Here is a 19,678-nt window from a genome sequence, read left to right as displayed (position 1 = left end):
GAGTAATATGTACCCTATGAAATTTACTGTGTGTCCATAGGGCAACTATTAGTCGCACACTGCACAACTCTGGCCTTTATGGAAGAGTGGCAAGAAGAAAGCCATTTCTTAAAAGAAATTTATAAAAAGTGTCATTTGACATATGACATAGGCCACCTGGGGGACACAACAACATGTGGAAGAAGGGGCTCTCGACAGATGAGAGCAAAATTGAACTTTTTGGGCTAAATGCAAAAAGTAAAAGTAACACTGCACATCACACTCTAAAAACAGTTGGGTTATTTCATTAACCCAATTTTTGGATTGTTTGTGTTGGGTCAAAATTCTGGGTTATTTCTTATAGATTAACCCAATTGTTGGTTCAAATTAACCATATATTGGGTTATATGCCAGTAATGTTTTATGTTGGGTCAAAAAAAAACCTTAGAGGCCAATACAAAGGTGCCAGATGTACACTTTAATTAAGTATGACTTAATTGGCCATGACAGCCACCGACATACCGTTCATATGTCTACACATGCAGCATCGTGGTCAAGTCAACGACACTTTTGACATTTGGATTTCGTCGTTTATCACACTGTTTTGGTAAGTACTTCACACATTGTCATGTTTTGAAAACAAGTTGCTTGTGACTGAGCGTGTGTGTTGGACAGGATGAGTGCTGGAATCGATAAAAGAAAAAAAGGCATTGGTCTGCCTCCATTGATGGATGTGACTCTTCACACGAACTGTGCGTTCTCCAAATAATGTTCCATATTAACTTTATGTGTTTATTGTAATCCACAGGAACATTTCTATGATTACCAGAGTGGTTCTGGTTACCTTGCTTGGAGATTGAAAACTGTTGAACGCAACTCTCCTCAAGAGGTCAATATATCTCAACACACTATTCAAGATAGACCCACAACTCATCACAGCCCATGTGAAAGTGTGAGGCAGTTGTCTGGTGATGACCGCAAGGAAGCAATGCTTGGTTTAAAGAACTGAAATAAATTGTATACCATTTTACAAATTCATCTATCTCATGGACTGATTTGCATTTCCTGGCTGACAGCCAATCAGAGTTATTGTCACTTTATTGTCACTGGCACCACATTGCAGGAGCACTGCCCCCATGCCCCTTGAAATATGCTTGTGTGCATGTAGACTGGTTGAGCAAACAACAATGAACCCACAGGTATCCACACACACACACACACACTGCTCCTCCTGAATCTGAGATTCAACTTCCCGATGGACCCTCCTTTCTAGCATCCCTGAATAGAGTTTACCAGGGAGAGAACACACCACAACATCCTATCTGCCAATCCACTTACATACAGTCAATATTCAGGTTAAGGTCATAATTCAGATTTCTGAGTCATTCGGAAAAACGTGTTTACATGGCTTGAGCGGACAGAAATACGCGCACATTTGACTAAACCGATTGAAACGGCGACGCACGGAGGTCGTGACACAAATCGATGCAAATTCCGCTTGTTACTTGCTACCGTCAATAAAACATATTACATTCATGTCTCTCACCACAGGAATAAAGCAGACAATTTCCTGCGCTTTCCAAAAGAGTTTCGTCATGATTGTTTACCTCTCTGCTTGTGTATTTCCGGCGAATTGCGCGCCAGGCATACGGATTTATACCGCATATATACAGTATGTGTCTATATCCACACTGTGTAAATTTTGATGTAGGGACAGAAAATACTGTGAAAACACCGCAAAGGAATCACTGTATTCAAATTAGGCCGCATTTACAAGCACTTCCTGTAATACAAAGACGAAGATTCAATACGAGCCCTTCACCTACAAAGAGCAAGATTCCTTGAGGTTGTGCATGCGAAGAGTGTCCCGTGCATTCGGGATATTCCGATCGCAGTTGACATACATGCATATTCGGGTTGGAGAGAGAGTAACCCAGGCATGATATTCAGAATTTTAAAAACCCGAATAAGGGAACGTTGCAGCCATTTACATGGCTTTTAAAAACCTGAATACTGCCAATATTCGGGTTTTGAATGGTTTATTGGCTGCATGTAAACCCCTCTACCACAATATGGTGATTGCTCAGGGAGGGCTTATTAATACATATTATCATTAATAATTGTGTTTTTTTGTTTTTGTTTTTATTTTTAGGCCATTGGTGCTGTAAAAAGAAAAATATATGCTTTTTTATATTATCTATTTACCTGCTATCTTTTTTATTGTTCCATTGTGAACACATAGAAGGTACATTTCAATGGATGAAATAAATCAGACAATTTTCTCTATATGGACCTTTTATTGCTGTGTAGATTTTTGTATACGCAATGGAATGTTGAACGGTGTGTTGATCAAGCCACCCACCCACAGCCCCAAAGGCATTCAATTTAAATATCAAAACAACTATGATGCTGACATTTTACACATAACACTATAAAGGTGCTAATAGACAACAATCTTTACAAAATGCACTTTACATTGCTGACAAAACAGGAGTAATGTATGTTGTACATAGAGTATTTGCAGGTATATTTGTGTGACAAAAGCAAACAAACAAAAATAAAAGATTAAAAAGTAATGTAATTCTTGAGTTTATCTCTTGATGGCTTCCACAGGAGAGGTGTATGATGTATTGCAGATTTTTGTGACATCATAAACAGTCCTGGTGGTTGTTTTCTTTTCTTTTGTCTTTTTTAAATTCTTCTTCTTGTGATGAGAAGATGGCAAGGTTTTAGGCTTCATACACCCTTAGGGGAAAAAGGAAAGACATTCGATTAAAATACGATTTTTTAAAAGTTGCATGAGTTGTATTGGGAAAAAAACCCAAGGTTTTTGGTCTCTTCACAGCGCTTCGGTATCTTCTTTGCTTCTTGTTGTGGATACTGGTTTGTAAAATTGTATTGTCCTTTTCAAATTTATTTATTCGTTGTTAAAGTTTTGACACAACTGTGTTTTTATTGGTCAAAAAAGGTAGGCTACTTTTATTACGGAAAATGTTACCACCTTTAGCCACCTCCATTGTCCCATTGAGAATGCACAAACTGTATTCAGTTCAATTAAATATGAATCATAATACAATGTTTACATTGTAAAATTCTGTTTTTTAATAAAGTTTTGATAGAAAGGTTGTACTGTATTTTGGATTACTAAAATTAAAACAAAATTTTACATTTAGTTTTTTTTTTTTTTTTCAAACATCTAGGTTCTGTTTACTGAGCAGAAAAAGTATTTGAGAAACGTCATCTTCAATTGTCCCATTGAGAATGCAAAAAGTGTAATTAATTAAATTAAATGTGCATTTTGGTCATATTTTTAATGTGACTTTTTTTTCAAAATACTTTTTTATACTTGCCATGGTTCATAATTATTGAAATAAATAAACAGTGAATAGATTTTTTTAACATCTTGATTCCGTCCCATTCGGAATGCACAAACTTTATTAAATTGTAAACAGTGCTCAGAACATGATTGGATAGGGGGCTTATTTAAACATGCCCATACGTACTACTTGTAATTACCAACAAATAGATGGTAATATATTCAGATTTTAACATAAAGAGTCTTCACCTGTGCTTGTCCTTCCAGATGTGGAACCACTTGACCAGGTTCTTGGTGCTCTGCAGTTTAGGGTGCAGACAGTACTCCTGGCCCTTGAAGCGAGCCACATTCTCCATTGTCACACTGAAGGTGGAACAAAAAAAACCCATGATTAAATAACTAGAAAATGCAATTTCTATCCAATGAATGGTGATGCTGAACTGAAATTCCGTGGAATGAACGTAGTTGTTCAAATGTAGAATGTGACATCTGAAGTTGGAATGGTTTGAATTGTGAGAACTGTGGAAGGATAATGTAAATATGTAAAATATCTGTTTTTATGGGTTGATGTTGTAACGGAAAATGTGGAATGCTAAAAACAATATTGGACTTTGGGGAATTAGTTTGTGTGCGTGGAATATTTTGATGGTGCAATGGTTTGAATCGGTTTACATTTGTGGAAGGAATAAATAAGTAAAATGCTGCTAATGTACTCATGGAAAAATAATAAGACATTTGGGAATTTGGGGTATGTTAAAAAAAAGTACCCAGCATGTCGTGAACCTTTTCAAGTTCGAATGGTTTGAATTGGTAGGGAAATGTTGAAGGAGGAAATATTGTACTTTTTTGTTTCATTAAGATGTGGAATTTTATAACCATGCTGAAAAATTACGCAAGTTCTCCTTAATGAAGTGTATAATTATAAAGTTTAAATGGTTTGAATAGGCTGAGAAATGTGGAAGGAGGACGTGAAAATGTAAAATATGTCTCAATTCATTAAAATATGTCTTAGTTTATTGTGAAAATGTGGGAACCATGGGAAAGGGATGAATAGTTCCTTTTTGTCCTGAGCGAGAAAATTTGAATTGGTTGAGAAATGTGGAAGCAAGTGGTAAATACTGTTGACCATTCACAAAACTGTATATAAAATACCATCCATCCATCCATTATCGATACCGCTTATCCTCACAAGTGTCGCGGGCATGCCGGAGCCCATCCCAGCTGTCTTCGGGCAGTAGGCGGGGGACACCCTGAATTGGTCGCCAGCCAATCGCAGGGCACACAGAGACAAACATCCGCACTCACAATCACACGTAGGGGCAATTTAGAGTGTCCAATCAACTTACCATGCATGTTTTTGGAATGTGGGAGGAAACCGGAGTACCCGGAGAAAACCCACGCAGGCACTGGGAGAACATGCAAACTCCACACAGGGAGGCCGGAGCTGGGATCGAACCCATGACCTCTGAACTGTGAGGCGGACGTGCTAACCAGTCGACCACCGTGCCGCCCGTATACAAAATAGCATTTGATTTAAATGATATTTTAATCAGTATGTCGTACTGTATTGTATCTTATCATATTGTGGTGTATCTGATTAAATCATACCTGTCATTTCCTATCTTTGAGTGTGCACTAGTGTTATGAAGTGAACCCCCCAAAAAGAATTTTAAATTGTTAAACACATATAGGAGACAAACAAAACAAAATGCTGATGATTGACTGCTAAAGTGCTTTTGGGTTTCATTCAGTTGCACATAACACATACACACACAGAAGCTTGAGAACATTCTTTCTTTTGTATGCAAGGTGGGAAATCTTGATCGTTGACCGACATTGAACTAGCTTATTGCATTATAAAACAATACGTTAAACAATTTCACATGTGAACTCCACGAACGAGTCAGGCTTGTGGGTACCTCCTGCCTGGCATGAGGCACATTCAGGCCAAAGGGAGAGAGAAATGTGGGAAAAACACCCAGCATGCCCTGGGCCTCTCCATCCAACCGCCATGAATGTTAAATGAGTTGACTTGGAGACAAATAGGCTTTTTGAATAATAAAAAAAAGAAACTCAAAAAAGAAAGTCATTGATCACAGGATTAGATTAAATGCTTTTTGCGTCTATGTTCTGAACCCTTTAGGTCCTTTAGTGAGTTATCTCAGCATGATATGCAACGTGTGTGTGTGTGGGTGTGGGTGTGTGCTTGTGCGTGTGTAAAAGTGCTTTTGTTCCCCACTGTTTACTTCCGCCTGTTTATGTTCCAGACCCACACAATAGGTGAAAGTCCACTATACAGAGAAACCATATAAAAAAACATTTTAAAGGGATTTATCTGTCACTATTAACACTTTAAACACGTTTATTAAAACACACCTTATGAACATATTGTAAATGTATTATGAACACACAAAAATGCAAGCATAAACTTAAAAGGAAATACTGTGTCTGTGTGCTCGATACATGCATGTGCCTTTATGAGGTGTCTGCGCCTTATGTATTCGGATTAATCTAGCAGAGATTTGTCATGCAAAGTTATTTGTTTAGTTAAAAAAATCCACAACATGAAATTATCTTTCTTTTTGTGTTTAGTTTGATGATAAACTTCAACTGGAAGTGACAAAATCAATTTGAAGAAAGCACTTGGCCTATTTTTTGGAAGATTGTAAATAGGCAAAACTGCATAATATATCTCATTTAAAGTTAAAAAAAAACAGCGGTAAAAAAGACTAGAGAGAAATTATTCAGTCCCTTCTGGCTGCCGTTGTGCAGTGGGTCAACCAGAATGCCCAAACAAGCCACGTGAGCCAAACTACTGCAAAATCAACAAAAAGACGCTTATTCCTCTCTCTCCCTCTCCCCTTCTCTTTCTCTTTCTCTCTTTTAGCGCTTTTACATAAAACCCACAGAGAGGCTCATTTTTCACTGGGCACCAGTAAGGTGGTGCCCCCCACCCCGTCACATGCTAATCGAGCAACCCGCAGGGACATGGTGACATGCTACCACAGAAACACACACAGCGAATGTATGCATGTTGTTTACATTTGATATCTTTGTGGATTCTTTCTTCACAAAACACACATTCATTAGCTTGAAGTGGATTTTTCTTTTTAAATTCACATAGTCAAGTTAATGCAAATTGTTTGTCTTCTTTTCTTCATGTAGATGTTAAAAACATAAATGAAAAATACACTATTTAAAATTTGGGAATTTGTAAGCAAAGCACTTCGTTGTTCTTTTGTAACACATGTATTTCTTTAGCTACTTCAGCAATGAAATAGCCATATCATTTTGTAGATTGCCATGAAATGGTGGATAGGATGCATTACAGGTTAAAAACACCGCTAAAAAGTAAATATGAGTGTACATTTTCGGCAGTTTACTTGTAATGGGATTACCAAAAAACATCTAAATTACATCTGGGTCACTATGATTGAAGCAAATTGACTACTCCATAACTACAATAGCACCTTGTTAAGGTTAATGTTACTTACTTTGTAATGAAACAAGTATTTTTATCAAGTAAATTGTCATAAAATGGGAAGATGTTAACCAAAACATATTTGGCTCTTTTGAGTCTTTCTTGAGTGTGTTACCACAATTTGCCTGCAGATGGAAGTCAAGAGCGCGTTTTACGTAACTGGCCTCTGTGAAGCTGACATAACATCCCCCGGTTGTGATTCCCTTTCACTGCACATCCCCAGCAGAGTACAACAGAAATGAATGAGAAAAAAAATCTCACAATATCATCTTTTCCTGACAGTAAGGGTGTTTGGGTTTCAGCTCCAGCTTCTGCACATCCTTGTAGCGGATCTTGGGTCCTTTCCTGGTGCACCGGCACTTGTAGGCTACAGAAACCAAAACAACAACAAAAGGGGCACTCATGAATCCCAAATTGACTTGCAAAGTAAATATTCACATTCCACTCATTTTCACTATATTACTAATACATGAGAAAACTGAGGAACAGAAATTTGTCAGCAACAGAAATACTCCAGAATTTAACCCTCTCCTCATGGTGATACCACAGTTCTGAGATTTTCTTTTTTTTAAATTACATTTTGTTTGTAAAAAAGGAGTAATGGTAAATGGGCTGTCACTTAGCACATTTATTCATAAATGTGATCTAACAAAGGTAATAAAATATCAACAATGTTTGCTGTTCATATGACTTGCAATTGGGATGTAGTAAAAATCTGTTGAGTATTTTAACAGAGAATTATTTGATTGTGTTGTTTTGAAAACCTCAAACTATCGCGGGTTCACCAGGTCCATTGACACTGGCTGAGTAACAAAAATACGAATACCATACAAGGGTTAAAAAAAATCTACAAATTTATTGGTCACACATACACAAATAATCAATCTTCAACATCCATTCACTTCAAGGGGACGTCATGCCCTGTTTAATGCGTGACTATGTGAGCGCCTAATAAAATGAAATTATTTTGGTTTGCGATAGTGGGGCATGGGGTGAGTGCCAAGGTTGGTAACATCAGTTAGCTGGCACACAAATAAAGCTGTCACATTCCTCACAGACACAACACAAATACCGCATGACAGCAAAGGACAATCAAAACGTTAGTTTTTATGTTTTCATTAAATGGGTACAGTAGATATTGCCCAAACAAATGTTACTCTTAAATTTGTCTTTTTTTTCATTTACAATTTTCAAGGTTAGAAATCACACAAACAACAAATATTATTCCACCGTGAAATCGAAGAGAGCTAAATGACCACTAACACAAGCCTGTTTAAAAACAACAAACACATGGTTAACTGCAAATGTTTAGGGGCTAAATATAATTTATATTTATTATTTATATAATTTAAATACAGAATTATATTAAAGAATTATATATTTTTTAAAAATTCCCCCAAAAATCACTCCCAAAAAAAGATGTATATATATATATATATATATATATATATATATATATATAATTAATAATTTAATAAAACTGATATAAAATGGCGCTATCGGGTGTGCTACTGCATCACCACATAACTGATAATTAAAACGTTATTGGACAGTGACAAAAAATACTTCGTCACAAAAAATTGTGGTGGGCTACTGCCTTGCCACTGAATTAATTAAGACAACAACTAATCCATGCAACTTTTCCATGAGCTAGAGGATTTTCATTGGTTAGGGATTCAAATGTTCTGTATTAAATACAGTGCAATTTATTTTAAAAATTGCACCACCTAGTGGACTACTGGCTGAACACTGAACTAATGATTAAAATCCAACTGTTCTGTGGAAAATGACATCTTTTAAACTTCCCCTAGGCTGCTTATATTGACAAACTAGGGGATAACTACAATGTTTAAGACTTATTTATACATGTTATGATTAAAAGATAAGCCTCGAATCAAAGCACAATGAAAACGATATGCACAAGCAGGATTTTCTTTTCCCAAATGAATCACTGATCTGTATTAAAGTTAAATTGGGTCTGGTGGGCTAGTGCCTCACCACTGAACTACTGATTTAACAACTTTTCCCACGTATAATCTGGTCATTCAAAGCATTTTCTCCCTGGAAAGGTGTGAGTAACATGTGTTCTGCGTTCTGAGCTTTACCCTCTCTCATATCTATTAAACATATTTAAATTAAGTTACTGCCCTCTGAGTCCCCCTCTCTATGCAGCCCTGTGCCATATCTTTAATTAATTCAGTTCAATTGTGTGTTTAAATGGCTTGTACACACAAGAAGTTGAGTAATAAGCATTTTCCACGTTTGTAGATGGATAATTAACACTTAAAACTCAAATATCAAAACAGCAATATTCCTTTAGAAAGCAAGAATTTAACATATTCATAAGTGTACCTTCTGCACTCAGGACATACAAGGCCACCACCAGCAAAAGTAGCACTACGGTGCACCGCAGCATGTCTTCAACTCTCTTAAAAATCCAGAATCCGAGCACTGCAAGCAAAAGAAAAGGAGGGGGGGGGAGTGTCAGTTGAAATTCCACTGGCGGCGTGGATTGTGTTTAAGGTCTGTGATGAAGGAGGTCCACACAAACACGCTCTCACCCTACCGCCTGCTTGGCTGCTGCTTTTAAAAGCCCCTCGCTACCCCCTTCTGCTCATTAATATGCACCACCAGACGGCCAATCACCACGCAGGAGAGACGAGGAGGACACTGAGCCCGTTTCATGAGAAAACATGAAACGTGTGTGTGTGGATGTGACAAAGAAACACTCATGTAATACTTCATTTGGTACACAATCGATTTAATAGCTAAAGATGCAGGTACAGATTATGAATCAGTTGTTAATAAAACACATTACAACTACAATAGTGCCTTGAGATACGAGTGAACCGACTTTTCAAATGTACTGCTTTGAAAGAAATTTGTGATACGAGCGCTGTATGATGGCACTGAACACAATACTTCATAACAAGTAGCAGTTTGGCAGATAGTGAACAATTGATCCAAAATAAAGAAAAAGGGACATTTTGAACATATTCAAACTTTCATTGCTACAAGAAAAACTGTTTGCGACTGTTAAAAATGTTGGCAAAAGCCTTTGCGAGCGTTTGTGACCTAAAATGAACCTTCACATAAAAACAACAATTCCCTACATGAGTACACACTCGTGAACCTGCACTGCTCAGTGGCATTCGGGATTTAAAAGAGATGTATCGACACTTTTGTCATCACTGTCATGATGTATCACTTATTTAGTTACATACTGTAAGTGAATATTTTTTTTAAATTAATAGTAAATGCGATTTTTTTTGTAGTCAACTATAATGCGATGAGGGCGGCACGGTGTTCGACTGGTTAGCACGTCCGCCTCACGGTTCAGAGGTCGTGGGTTCGATCCCGGCTCTGGCCTACCTGTGTGGAGTTTGCATGTTCTCCCCGTGCCTGCGTGTTTTTTAACTGGCTACTCCGGTTTCCTCCCACATTCCAAAAACATGCATGGTAGATTAATTGATCATTCTAAAATTGCCCCTAGGTGTGATTGTGAGTGTTTTTGTCTCGGTGTACCCTGCGATTGGCTGGCAACCAATTCGGGGTGTCCCCCACCTACTGCCCGATGACAGCTGGGATAGGCTCCAGCACACCGGCGAGCCTTGTGAGGATAAGCTGTTTGGATAATGGATGGATGGACGGATAATGTGATGAAAGTTGAATCCAAGTCAATTAATCGATGACATAATTGTTTCAGCACAAAAACAGCTTTCCCCAACCTTTTTTGCGCAACGGACCAGTTTCACCTAAAGCCATATTCAGATGGAGGGACACAGAAACAAATAAAAAAAACAATGATTAAAAAGACAGCTCACCATTATGCAAAGCTAAATTAAAAAAAGAACAAAAACAAAGACACATGTTTCGCTTTAACGCGTGTGTGTCCAGGCCAGTGGTTTTTGGGACTGGCTCTGCTGTTAATTCTCAATTTTGCAGTTCAATGTGTGATAAAAATGCTAATTTGCCCCTCACAAACTGCGGCAAGAAAGTGGTTATTTTGAGCCTTGAGGTCCTATTTTGATCATCATTATGACATCTGCACCCAATTTAGTGTTGATCGGTGAAACTTGTGTCAGGGGCTGAATTTTTTCCGACTTCCCAGGGGCCACTACTGAGTGATTTCTCAGGGGTGGTTGTGCTCAGGAGCCCTAATCTATACATTTTCACCAGGTATTCATAAAAATATGTGAGTTTTTTTATATCTATACACTGAGTGGCTACACTAGTAATAGTGACTTCATCTGAGCCATTAGCTTTACCAAAATTGTGTAATAGTATCCATTATTATATGAGATTGTGTAGCCATAATGAAAGGGTCCATATTAACAAGTGCAGCCATTGTAACAAGAGCATAACTGACCTGCAAGAGCTAGCCCTGAGAAGAAGGTATGACCCCTCCCACCTCGGTCCCTTGGACCACAGCCTTCATTGGCCTCCTTCGTCAGGCGTGTGGGTAGGCGTGTGCGTGTGTGCTTTGACACAACATGTGATCACTCAAGCCAGTGGCCATGAAGTGTCCACCTGCGCATTCACCATCACATTACCTTCGAGTATGTACACACTCTCCCATGGAAACCCGTGTGTGTGTGTGTGAGATGCCAGCTGCCATGTGATCGTGTGACCTCGAGGACACTGCAGCAGAGGGAGGGTCTATCGGCATCCTTTTTAAGAAGAAAATCAAAAACTTGTCAGTATTCCATTGAGAACAAACGTTTATCCTAAAGGTGTCAGACAGGCTCGTTCTTCCACACCAAACTCATCCACGCACACTTTTATGGACTTTATTTTGTGCACTTAGAGCAGAAAAGGGCCTTCCTCTAAAGCAGAGTTTTCAAACTCTGTGCCGCGGCACACCAGTGTGCCAGATATTGTCAGGTATGCCGTGGGAAATTATCTAATTTGTGTGCCTGTCTAGCGCCTGGCAGCGTAATCATGTAGTTACTAGATTGTAGTACTCTTCCATACCAGCAGGTAACAGCAGCAGCAGGTAGCTAATATTGTCTTTGTTTAGAGACAAGCGAATTAATGACGCATGTTTATCCAAACAGACTAATGACTCACACTGGGTAAGTATCAACATGAAACATTATAAAATACTTTTTTTGTGTGTTTATTTCATTCATACTCAAGACGTTATAATATAATGTCATTCTTCAATGTTAAAAAATGCTTATATAAACAATAATAAAACTTAGATAGTTAATAAGCTTTTTTCCCCCTACAATTTCAGAAGGTTGTGTGCTGCAGGATTTTTTCAATGAAATAAATGTGCCTTGACTCCAAAAAGTTTGAAAAACACTGCTCTAAAGCACAGGTGTCAAACTCTGGCCCTTGAGGGCCGCTATCCTGCATGTTTTAGAAGTTTCCCTCTTCCAACACACCTACTTCAAATGAGCAGCTCATCAGCAAGAATTGCAGGATCCTAATAACGATCCTCATCATTTGAGTCAGGTGTGTTGGAGGAGGGAAAGATCAAACACATGCAGGATAGCGCCCACGAGGACGTAGTTTGACACCTGTGTTCTAAAGGAAAGGGCCAATATGAGCCAAAAATGGTCTCCTTAAACCAAACTGGTAGACTAAAATGGCAGACTTTCGGTCTTATTTTTTTTAGATTTTCTGCATGACTCTACTCATGGTAGATATCCATCCATCCATTACCGATACCGCTTATCCTCACAAGGGTCGCGGGGGGCGTGCTGGAGCCTATCCCAGCTGTCATCGGGCAGTAGGTGGGTGACACCCTGAATTGGATGCCAGCCAATCGCACGGCACACAGAAACGAACATCTACACTCACAATCACACCTAGGGGCAATTTAGAGGGTCCAATCAACCTACCATGCATGTTTTTGGAATGTGGGAGGAAACCGGAGTACCCGAAGAAAACCCACGCAGGCACACAGAGAACACATAAATTGTAAATGTCCTTTGCTCTTTCACTTTTATAGAGTTTCTCCACAATTAAGGCACTCAAAGTGCAACATGCAAACTCCACACAGAGAGGCCGGAGCCGGGATCGAACCCACGACCTCTGAACTGTGAGGCGGACGTGCTAACCAGTCAACCACCGTGCCGCCCTACCTGGTAGATATCCCTACCAAATTTCACTTATAATAAATCTGGCAATGGGGGCTGAAATTAGAGGGGGAACTACCAATAACATTTTTGAGGGTCTACTACCTATTTTCACAATGCCTGTAAGATCATGACTTTACAGTCTGCTCTGGCCCTAGTAAACACGCAAACTAAAACTGTAACTCTATGACAGTGTTAATATATTCAAGCTGTACCTAATGGTGTGCCCAGCAAGTGTTTAAAAAAGTTGACATTTCACTAGGACATTTAAAAGTTCCTTGCCTTTCCAAATATACTAAGAATCTGAGAAAATCCTCTAAGTGATGATAACACATGTCTTTATCTCGTGATCTCGTGTGTCAAAAAACGTACTGAAGTGGCTGAGGCAAACGCTTGTTACTAAAAGTCCGTAATTATCTGATCAAAGCTTTTTGGGAGCCTGCAGCGCTAGTGAAATTTCACACACAAAAAGCTCCTTTGAAGAAAGAATTAGCAGCCCCTGCGAATCGGATCGCGGAGATTGAGGCATCCCAGCCACGTCTCTGTGCGCTTACATAAGCTTTTTGGACTGCTTGTTTACACCACTGGTCCCAGTGTGGTGAAGCTGCACTCTGACTGCAGACTTCTACTGGTTCACTCTAGAGCCAAACCTCGAGTAGCGCGCGTTCCACATTCCGAACTGTTCAGTTTGAATTTTTTTTTTTTTTGTGGTGGCAATGTGATAGGAGATAGAAACAAGGACTAAAAAGCACTCCCATAAAGGTTCAACAAGGAATTACCAGCTACAATGCTCACGGGTTGTCTTTCGACTTGTGAATGTAGAATGAACCACATAATATGGTATGAATTGAGGGGGCGGTAATTAAGAAAATCACACGTCTTAAGGCCTAGATGGACCAATCCGACGTTGGCCAACTGTGACCGAAGCTTACCCTCTGGGGCGTCGGGCCGGCTGTCGGCACGTCACGCTGGAAAAATACACCGCAACGACAGACAGTGACGCTGGCCATTAAAGTATCTTCTGCGCATATGTGAGATATAATACGCTTCCATATCATCGGCGGCAGTAGTCATGGTTTGAAAAAATGAAAATGGTTAGAAAAAGCCAACCGGAAAGCTCTTGGCCGGGCGCGGGTTATAAAAAAGTAAACAATGCATTAAGCTATATTCTTCGCTCACGATGAACTAGCACGCGAAGTAAACACTCACGTTCTTGACACAGTATTGTGAAATACCTACATTATCAACCCTCGCTCTTGTACTTGTTAGAAGATTAAGGCAGCAAAGGTGAGCTCACTGCTTATCTACATATGTCACTTCCCGTTGGTGCTCCGAGCACTGATTTGTTCGCTAACAGCCAATCAGAGTGACCAAATGTCACGACTCACGACGCCGATTCAACATGCTGAAACGCCACCCCAACCCTTCCTTCCTCCAATGTCGGATTGGTGTATCCAGGCCTTTAAAAGTAATGATAGAAGAGAGCAGCACGAAAAAAAACCCAATAAAACACGGTTAGGGGATTGGATACGTATTTTGATAGAATGGCGCCGGTGCACTTGGTGTAAAAATTTCCTTTTCGTACCAGCACAAGTCTTGTCTACCATGTTTGGGACCATGTTGCGCCTGTCTGGGCATTCTGGCACACCAAGTTACCTCGCCCCCGCCTTATCCAACAATTGGATAAGTGTTGGTGTGAGTCTTCAGTGGATGAGTCTAAGTCGAGTTACAAGTCTAAAAAAACAGCGATTTAAGTCTCTCGCGACTCTCCGAGTCCAAGTTGCCAGTTCCCATCTCTGCTATACAGTACAGCCTCAGAAAGTAAGTAATCTAGGCGACTAGTTTCCGATAGGGAATATATAAAGCAGGGGTCACCCACGTTTTTCAAACTGAGAGCTACTTTTGTGTAATGGTTAATGCGAAGGGATAGCACTTTGATACAAACTTCTGAAAAAACAATTTTCCTCAAATTACCTTTAATAAAGTTATGATCATCTGTTATTATTAACAATTATTGATTCCCATTTTTTGAGAAGACGCTGATCATGTTCATTGTTTCACACAAGGAAACAGACAAATACCAATAGGCAACACTTTAATTTTCTAAGTCTCTGCCAGTGTTCACATTTTCAAATGATTACTTCTATATCAATCTGACAAATTCATAATGTTCCTCACTGGTGAGCTAGCTTTAGAACAGGCCCGTGGGCCACTCATGTGGTCCTTTGGGGCTACCTGGTGCCTACAGGCACCACTTTGGCGATTCCTTGGATCAGGGGTCACCAAGGCCGGTCCTCAAGGGCACCCATCCTGCATGTTTTCCATCTCTGCAACACACCTGATTGAAATGATCAGCTCATCAGCAAGTTTTTCATAAGCCTGATAACGATACAGATCATTTGAAACAGGTGTGTCGCAGCAGGGTGAGATGGAAAACATGCAAGATAGGTGCCCTTGAGGACCGGACTTGGTGACCCCTGCCTTAGATAGAGCCATTCCAGTTGAAGGAGACTACTTCAACATGGAGGAAATGGCTGGACTTACCGGAACAGGGATTTTACTGTTTCGCACACAAGTCACAGTCACGGTTTAATGTTAACAATGTGCAACTTAAATTTAACATGACAGTTAATACACATTCAACGAGCTACGGATAACATAAATACATTTGAACGACAATGATCAATGACCTTATGACAGGAAAAGTTCAGCATTGCATGCCTGGCAACTGAGGAGTGTCCGAAAAGTACACAAACAAGCGATTTTCTTAACAAAATCCTTTGACAGTTTGTTTCAAGTGCTTTAAGATGCCCATCACTCATCTAAATTACTATTACTGTTTAATTCTTTAAACTGCATTCTGTACGACAATGGGCTCTTTCGAAAGGCCTAGTACTTGTTTGTTTGCACCCTTACATGTAAACAAAAAGGTACAGACATGGTTCCTTTGCCAGTTGGGACCATTTATGTACCTTTTCTAACCCAAAAACAGTGCTTATATTCAATTGTGAACCTTACGGGGTACATAACAAATCGTTGTGGAGGTAAAAATTGGACTCCTAGAGTACCCTTTTTTTCTGACAGTCCAGCAACTGTTTCTGGTGTTACTTTGGAGACCGTTGGAGACTCCCGCATTTCAATGTTCCGAATTTAGAGTCTTCAATTAACCTACCATGCATGTTTCCACAATGTAGGAGGAAACAGGAGTACCTGGAGACAACCCACGCAGGCACACAGAGAACACATAAATTGTAAATGTCCTTTGCTCTTTCACTTTTAAAGAGTTTCTCCACAATTAAGGCACTCAAAGTGCTTCACACTGAGTATGCATTTACCTGCTGACGGCACATAAGCAAGACCAACTGGGGTTTCAGTATCTTGCTCAAGGGCACATGGTCCCAAAGGCTGGGGATCAAGCCCGCAACCTCTGTGTTGGGAAACGTCCAGCCGCCCACCGAGCCATGCCAAGGAAGGCTGGAGCCTGTATTTGAACCCACAACCTCTGAACTGTGAGGCAGATCAAATCAATACGAAGCACAGACCAGAGAACTAAAATGAAAACGTATGTGATGTACTAAATTATTTGTTTTTGTTTTTTTACCCTGCACGTGCCTCCCCTGACCACATGTCCCTAACCTAGAAGATTTCTCGTGCAAATATTTACTGTAATTATGACTTTTCTACTGGGTTAGCATTGGTTAGTAATCGACAGAGGCACGTTCCAACTTGCCTACAAATTTAGACTCCCACACATAACATTGAATAGCTGCTGGCTATTGGATATAATGGCTAGCAAAACACTTTTGTGTTTGAATATATTCACAACGTGTTTGAATTGTATGTTGTTTGTTACGTTTAAATGTGCTTAATAATGTGTCTAGGTAGGGCCTCTCTATTTGATCTTTCTATACTGTGGATTTTCACCTGTTGCGGGTGTGTCTGGAATGCTTTTCCTTGTTTCGTGTTGTTTCACCCGTCGCCATCTATATTAGCACGCAACTCTTTTGAATATCCAGATAATTTATTTCATCATAATCAAATGGTCCTATTTGCCAAAGTTTCATGGGAATTATCATGCATCTGCAGCCCGTGGGCAAAGAAAAGAGAGGTATGCAAAAAGCTGAGCATGGGAAAGTATTCATGAGGAAGTGAGCAGTTGTAAAAGCCAGAGGCAACAGTGTAATTACCACTTAAAGTGTTGTTTCTCACTAAGCGGTTTTCTTTAATGAGGCGCCAGTAAGCGCAAACATTGATAACTGTTTCGACATTTACGGGACACTAATTACAATTCAAAACTTCATTGTATTTATTTTAATGATCTGTCACCATCATAAAATGATCATATTTCATTTTCTTCATAGTTCGGTCACAGTTGTGTGCATATTCCTGAGAGCCACCACGCACCTGGGAACTCAAAGAAAGAGAAAAGGAAAGCAGTGAAAAGAACGCTTGAATGTATAGTTGTTCAAAGCTGATGATAAACATGGCAAATAAAACACCACATAAAGATGTGCTAACATGTTTGGAAGGTACAGGGGAAGGAGTTTGCGAGAGTACAAACATGCACGATTGTAAGGTGGATTCCATCTAAAGGCACGAACACAAGCTGTGTGCGTGCATGACAAAGTGTCCTCAACTTTGTATTGGCACGCTCGCATACAAGCAGCTGAACTCACCTGATGACTGTGAGCTGTTACAGTGCAAATTACATATTACATTTTAAATCGATTCAGATTGTTGTTTTGAGTTTTCCTGGCATAAAGCAGAAGAAACCTCACATCTCCAAAACCATCACTTTTCAGGAAAACAAATTTAAAAAAGGCGTCTTTGTTGAACCATTAATATTTCAAAGAGACCAATCCAGTTTCAACACTTGGTCATAAATTTGGTCGAAATGATCAGATCCAAATGGGGACTGACCAATAATGATTTGAAAATATATGAAATTGCTGAAATTTGGACATAGAAGGTTATAGCCTGATACGATCTGTTTACCACATTTGTACCATTGATGACATGATGGTCCCAGTTGTGAAGTCAGTGACGTGATGTTATGTTGATGTTTTGAATTCACAGTGTCAGAAATATTGATACTGCGTTCATAGTGTCGGTTGCATCAGGTGCTTTTACGACGCCGTTACATTGATGCTTTAATGTTATCGTGTCAGTTACTTTGGTTTTGCAATGTAAGTGTCAAGAGTCAGTTTCTTACAGTGTATATAAAGTCTACACACCCCTGTTCAAAAGACAGGTTTTTGTGATGTAAAAAAAACAGACCAAGATAAATCCAAACTGTCCCAACCATTACTATAGTTTTTAACCAGTACAATAATAATAATAATAAAAATTCTAGATGGTAAGCAAAAATAAACATCTGAGATAATGTGGTTGCACAAGTGTGCGCACCCTTTTAGAAGTTGATTGCAGTGCTCATAATTAATCCATTGCATTCAAACTCATGCTCAATCTGAGTCAATACACACCTGCCTCTATTTAAAGTCCCTCAGATTAATCATCATTAAATTTCAGATGTTCAGCTGTTTTGTTTTTATTTCCAGCAGAATCCTAAATGTTTTGTAATAACTGACTGCTATTTTGAACAGTTCATGATTCCTTGGACCTTATTTAAAAGCCCAGTTCCATCCAAAGAAAAGCAGCCCCAAAGCATGATGCGGCCACCAATACGCTTCACTGTAGCTATTGGTGTACTTTTGGAGATGAACCTTGTTGCGTTTGCGCCAGGAATACTTTTTTAATTATGGCCAAAATGTTCAACCAAATGTTGGTTTCATTGGAACATCTCCCTAATACATGTGGGAAAATGTTTTGAGATTACAGTGTGTGCAACGTTGGCGTTACAGTATCACAATGTCAGTTACATCCATGTTTTTGATGTTACAAAAATGAATATTGTGTTGTGATAATGGCAGCTACTTTGTCTGTACATTGTTGAGGTGAGGTCAACGCCAGTCGTATTCCTGTTTTTGATGTGACATCAGCCACATTGATTGCGACAGTGTCAGTTCCATTGAAGTATTTGTCTTAACAATGCAGTTCTACTGAAGTTGTGATGCTACCAGAGCTCGGCATTTTACTTCAAATTGAGTGTCCGTCATTCGTCATCGTCACCAGCGAGGGTACCCTTCCGTTGTCCATCATTCGCCTTTTTTTCCCGGGGAAAAAAAATTGTACCTTTCTATAGGCGGGTCCGCCTCTAATTTTAAATGGGCTTCCGTCGGCGATTCCGACTAAACTCTCACTAGCACCCCCACTGACTCTGGCATGTTCATTACTGCCGCAAAGGGGATGCGCATCCAAGACATAAAAAATCTTTTGTGCTGATTTTCATCCTCATACAGTATGTGTTGCAATGCTGAAGCTGCAATCTTCTTATTAGTTAACAAATCACCAGTCTGCACATGCTTAGAATGTGGAATCACTATTTTTTTCTCGCTTCCTTTGCCAAGACAGACGGAGGGTGTCGGTGAACAGATGCAGGAGGGATGTGAACGATTCGTTTCCTCTTTGCACATTGACAAAAAAAAAAAGGAGAAAAAAGGCCTCAAACAAAACATGAGCTGTCCTGACATGCACCCACTTGCTCAAAGTCACGCAGATGTACAAAAAGTGAAGACGGGGTGTTGAAAGATGAAATGTGTTTTTGTGTAAGGCAAAAAAAAACCTCAGCTCACAACATCAAGAAAATCAGTTTGGATTGACTCCCCATAAAACACAAAAAATATCCATAGCAACCCCGTGAATCTCATTCAACATAATCTTGTCATGTTGCAGATAATCTTGAATGCACATTGAGAG

At 39.5% G+C, this 19,678-nt stretch overlaps 1 protein-coding gene across 1 annotated transcript; it reads right to left on the bottom strand.

Annotated features, from left to right (window-relative positions):
- Positions 1-2,238: 2,238 nt before the first annotated feature.
- On the bottom strand, positions 2,239-9,357 carry cxcl14 (chemokine (C-X-C motif) ligand 14). The gene is made up of 4 exons (XM_086023236.1): positions 9,129-9,357; positions 7,038-7,143; positions 3,545-3,658; positions 2,239-2,724 (listed from the first exon to the last, which is right to left on the bottom strand). The coding sequence occupies exons 1-4, from the start codon at positions 9,190-9,192 to the stop codon at positions 2,709-2,711; spliced, it is 300 nt and encodes a 99-aa protein (XP_085879362.1). The 5' UTR covers positions 9,193-9,357; the 3' UTR covers positions 2,239-2,708.
- Positions 9,358-19,678: the final 10,321 nt, after the last annotated feature.

Source organism: Filicampus tigris, chromosome 2 (assembly GCF_054856515.1).
Source record: "Filicampus tigris isolate MCC_2025a chromosome 2, RoL_Ftig_1.0, whole genome shotgun sequence".
In the NCBI taxonomy this organism is placed as follows: domain Eukaryota; kingdom Metazoa; phylum Chordata; class Actinopteri; order Syngnathiformes; family Syngnathidae; genus Filicampus; species Filicampus tigris.
The sequence above is the reverse complement of the archived record's forward strand: the minus strand, read 5'-3'. Positions and strand labels throughout refer to the sequence as shown.

What these genes read in the sequence shown, in the direction of transcription:
- cxcl14 (XM_086023236.1), bottom strand. Translation starts at nt 9,192, where the DNA reads ATGCTGCGGTGCACCGTAGTGCTACTTTTGCTGGTGGTGGCCTTGTAT. An exon ending in GTATGTCCTGAGTGCAGAAG is followed by an intron (nt 7,144 to 9,128) that starts GTACACTTATGA and finishes TGGTTTCTGTAG; the next exon opens with CCTACAAGTGCCGGTGCACC. An exon ending in TGTCAGGAAAAGATGATATT is followed by an intron (nt 3,659 to 7,037) that starts GTGAGATTTTTT and finishes TTCCACCTTCAG; the next exon opens with TGTGACAATGGAGAATGTGG.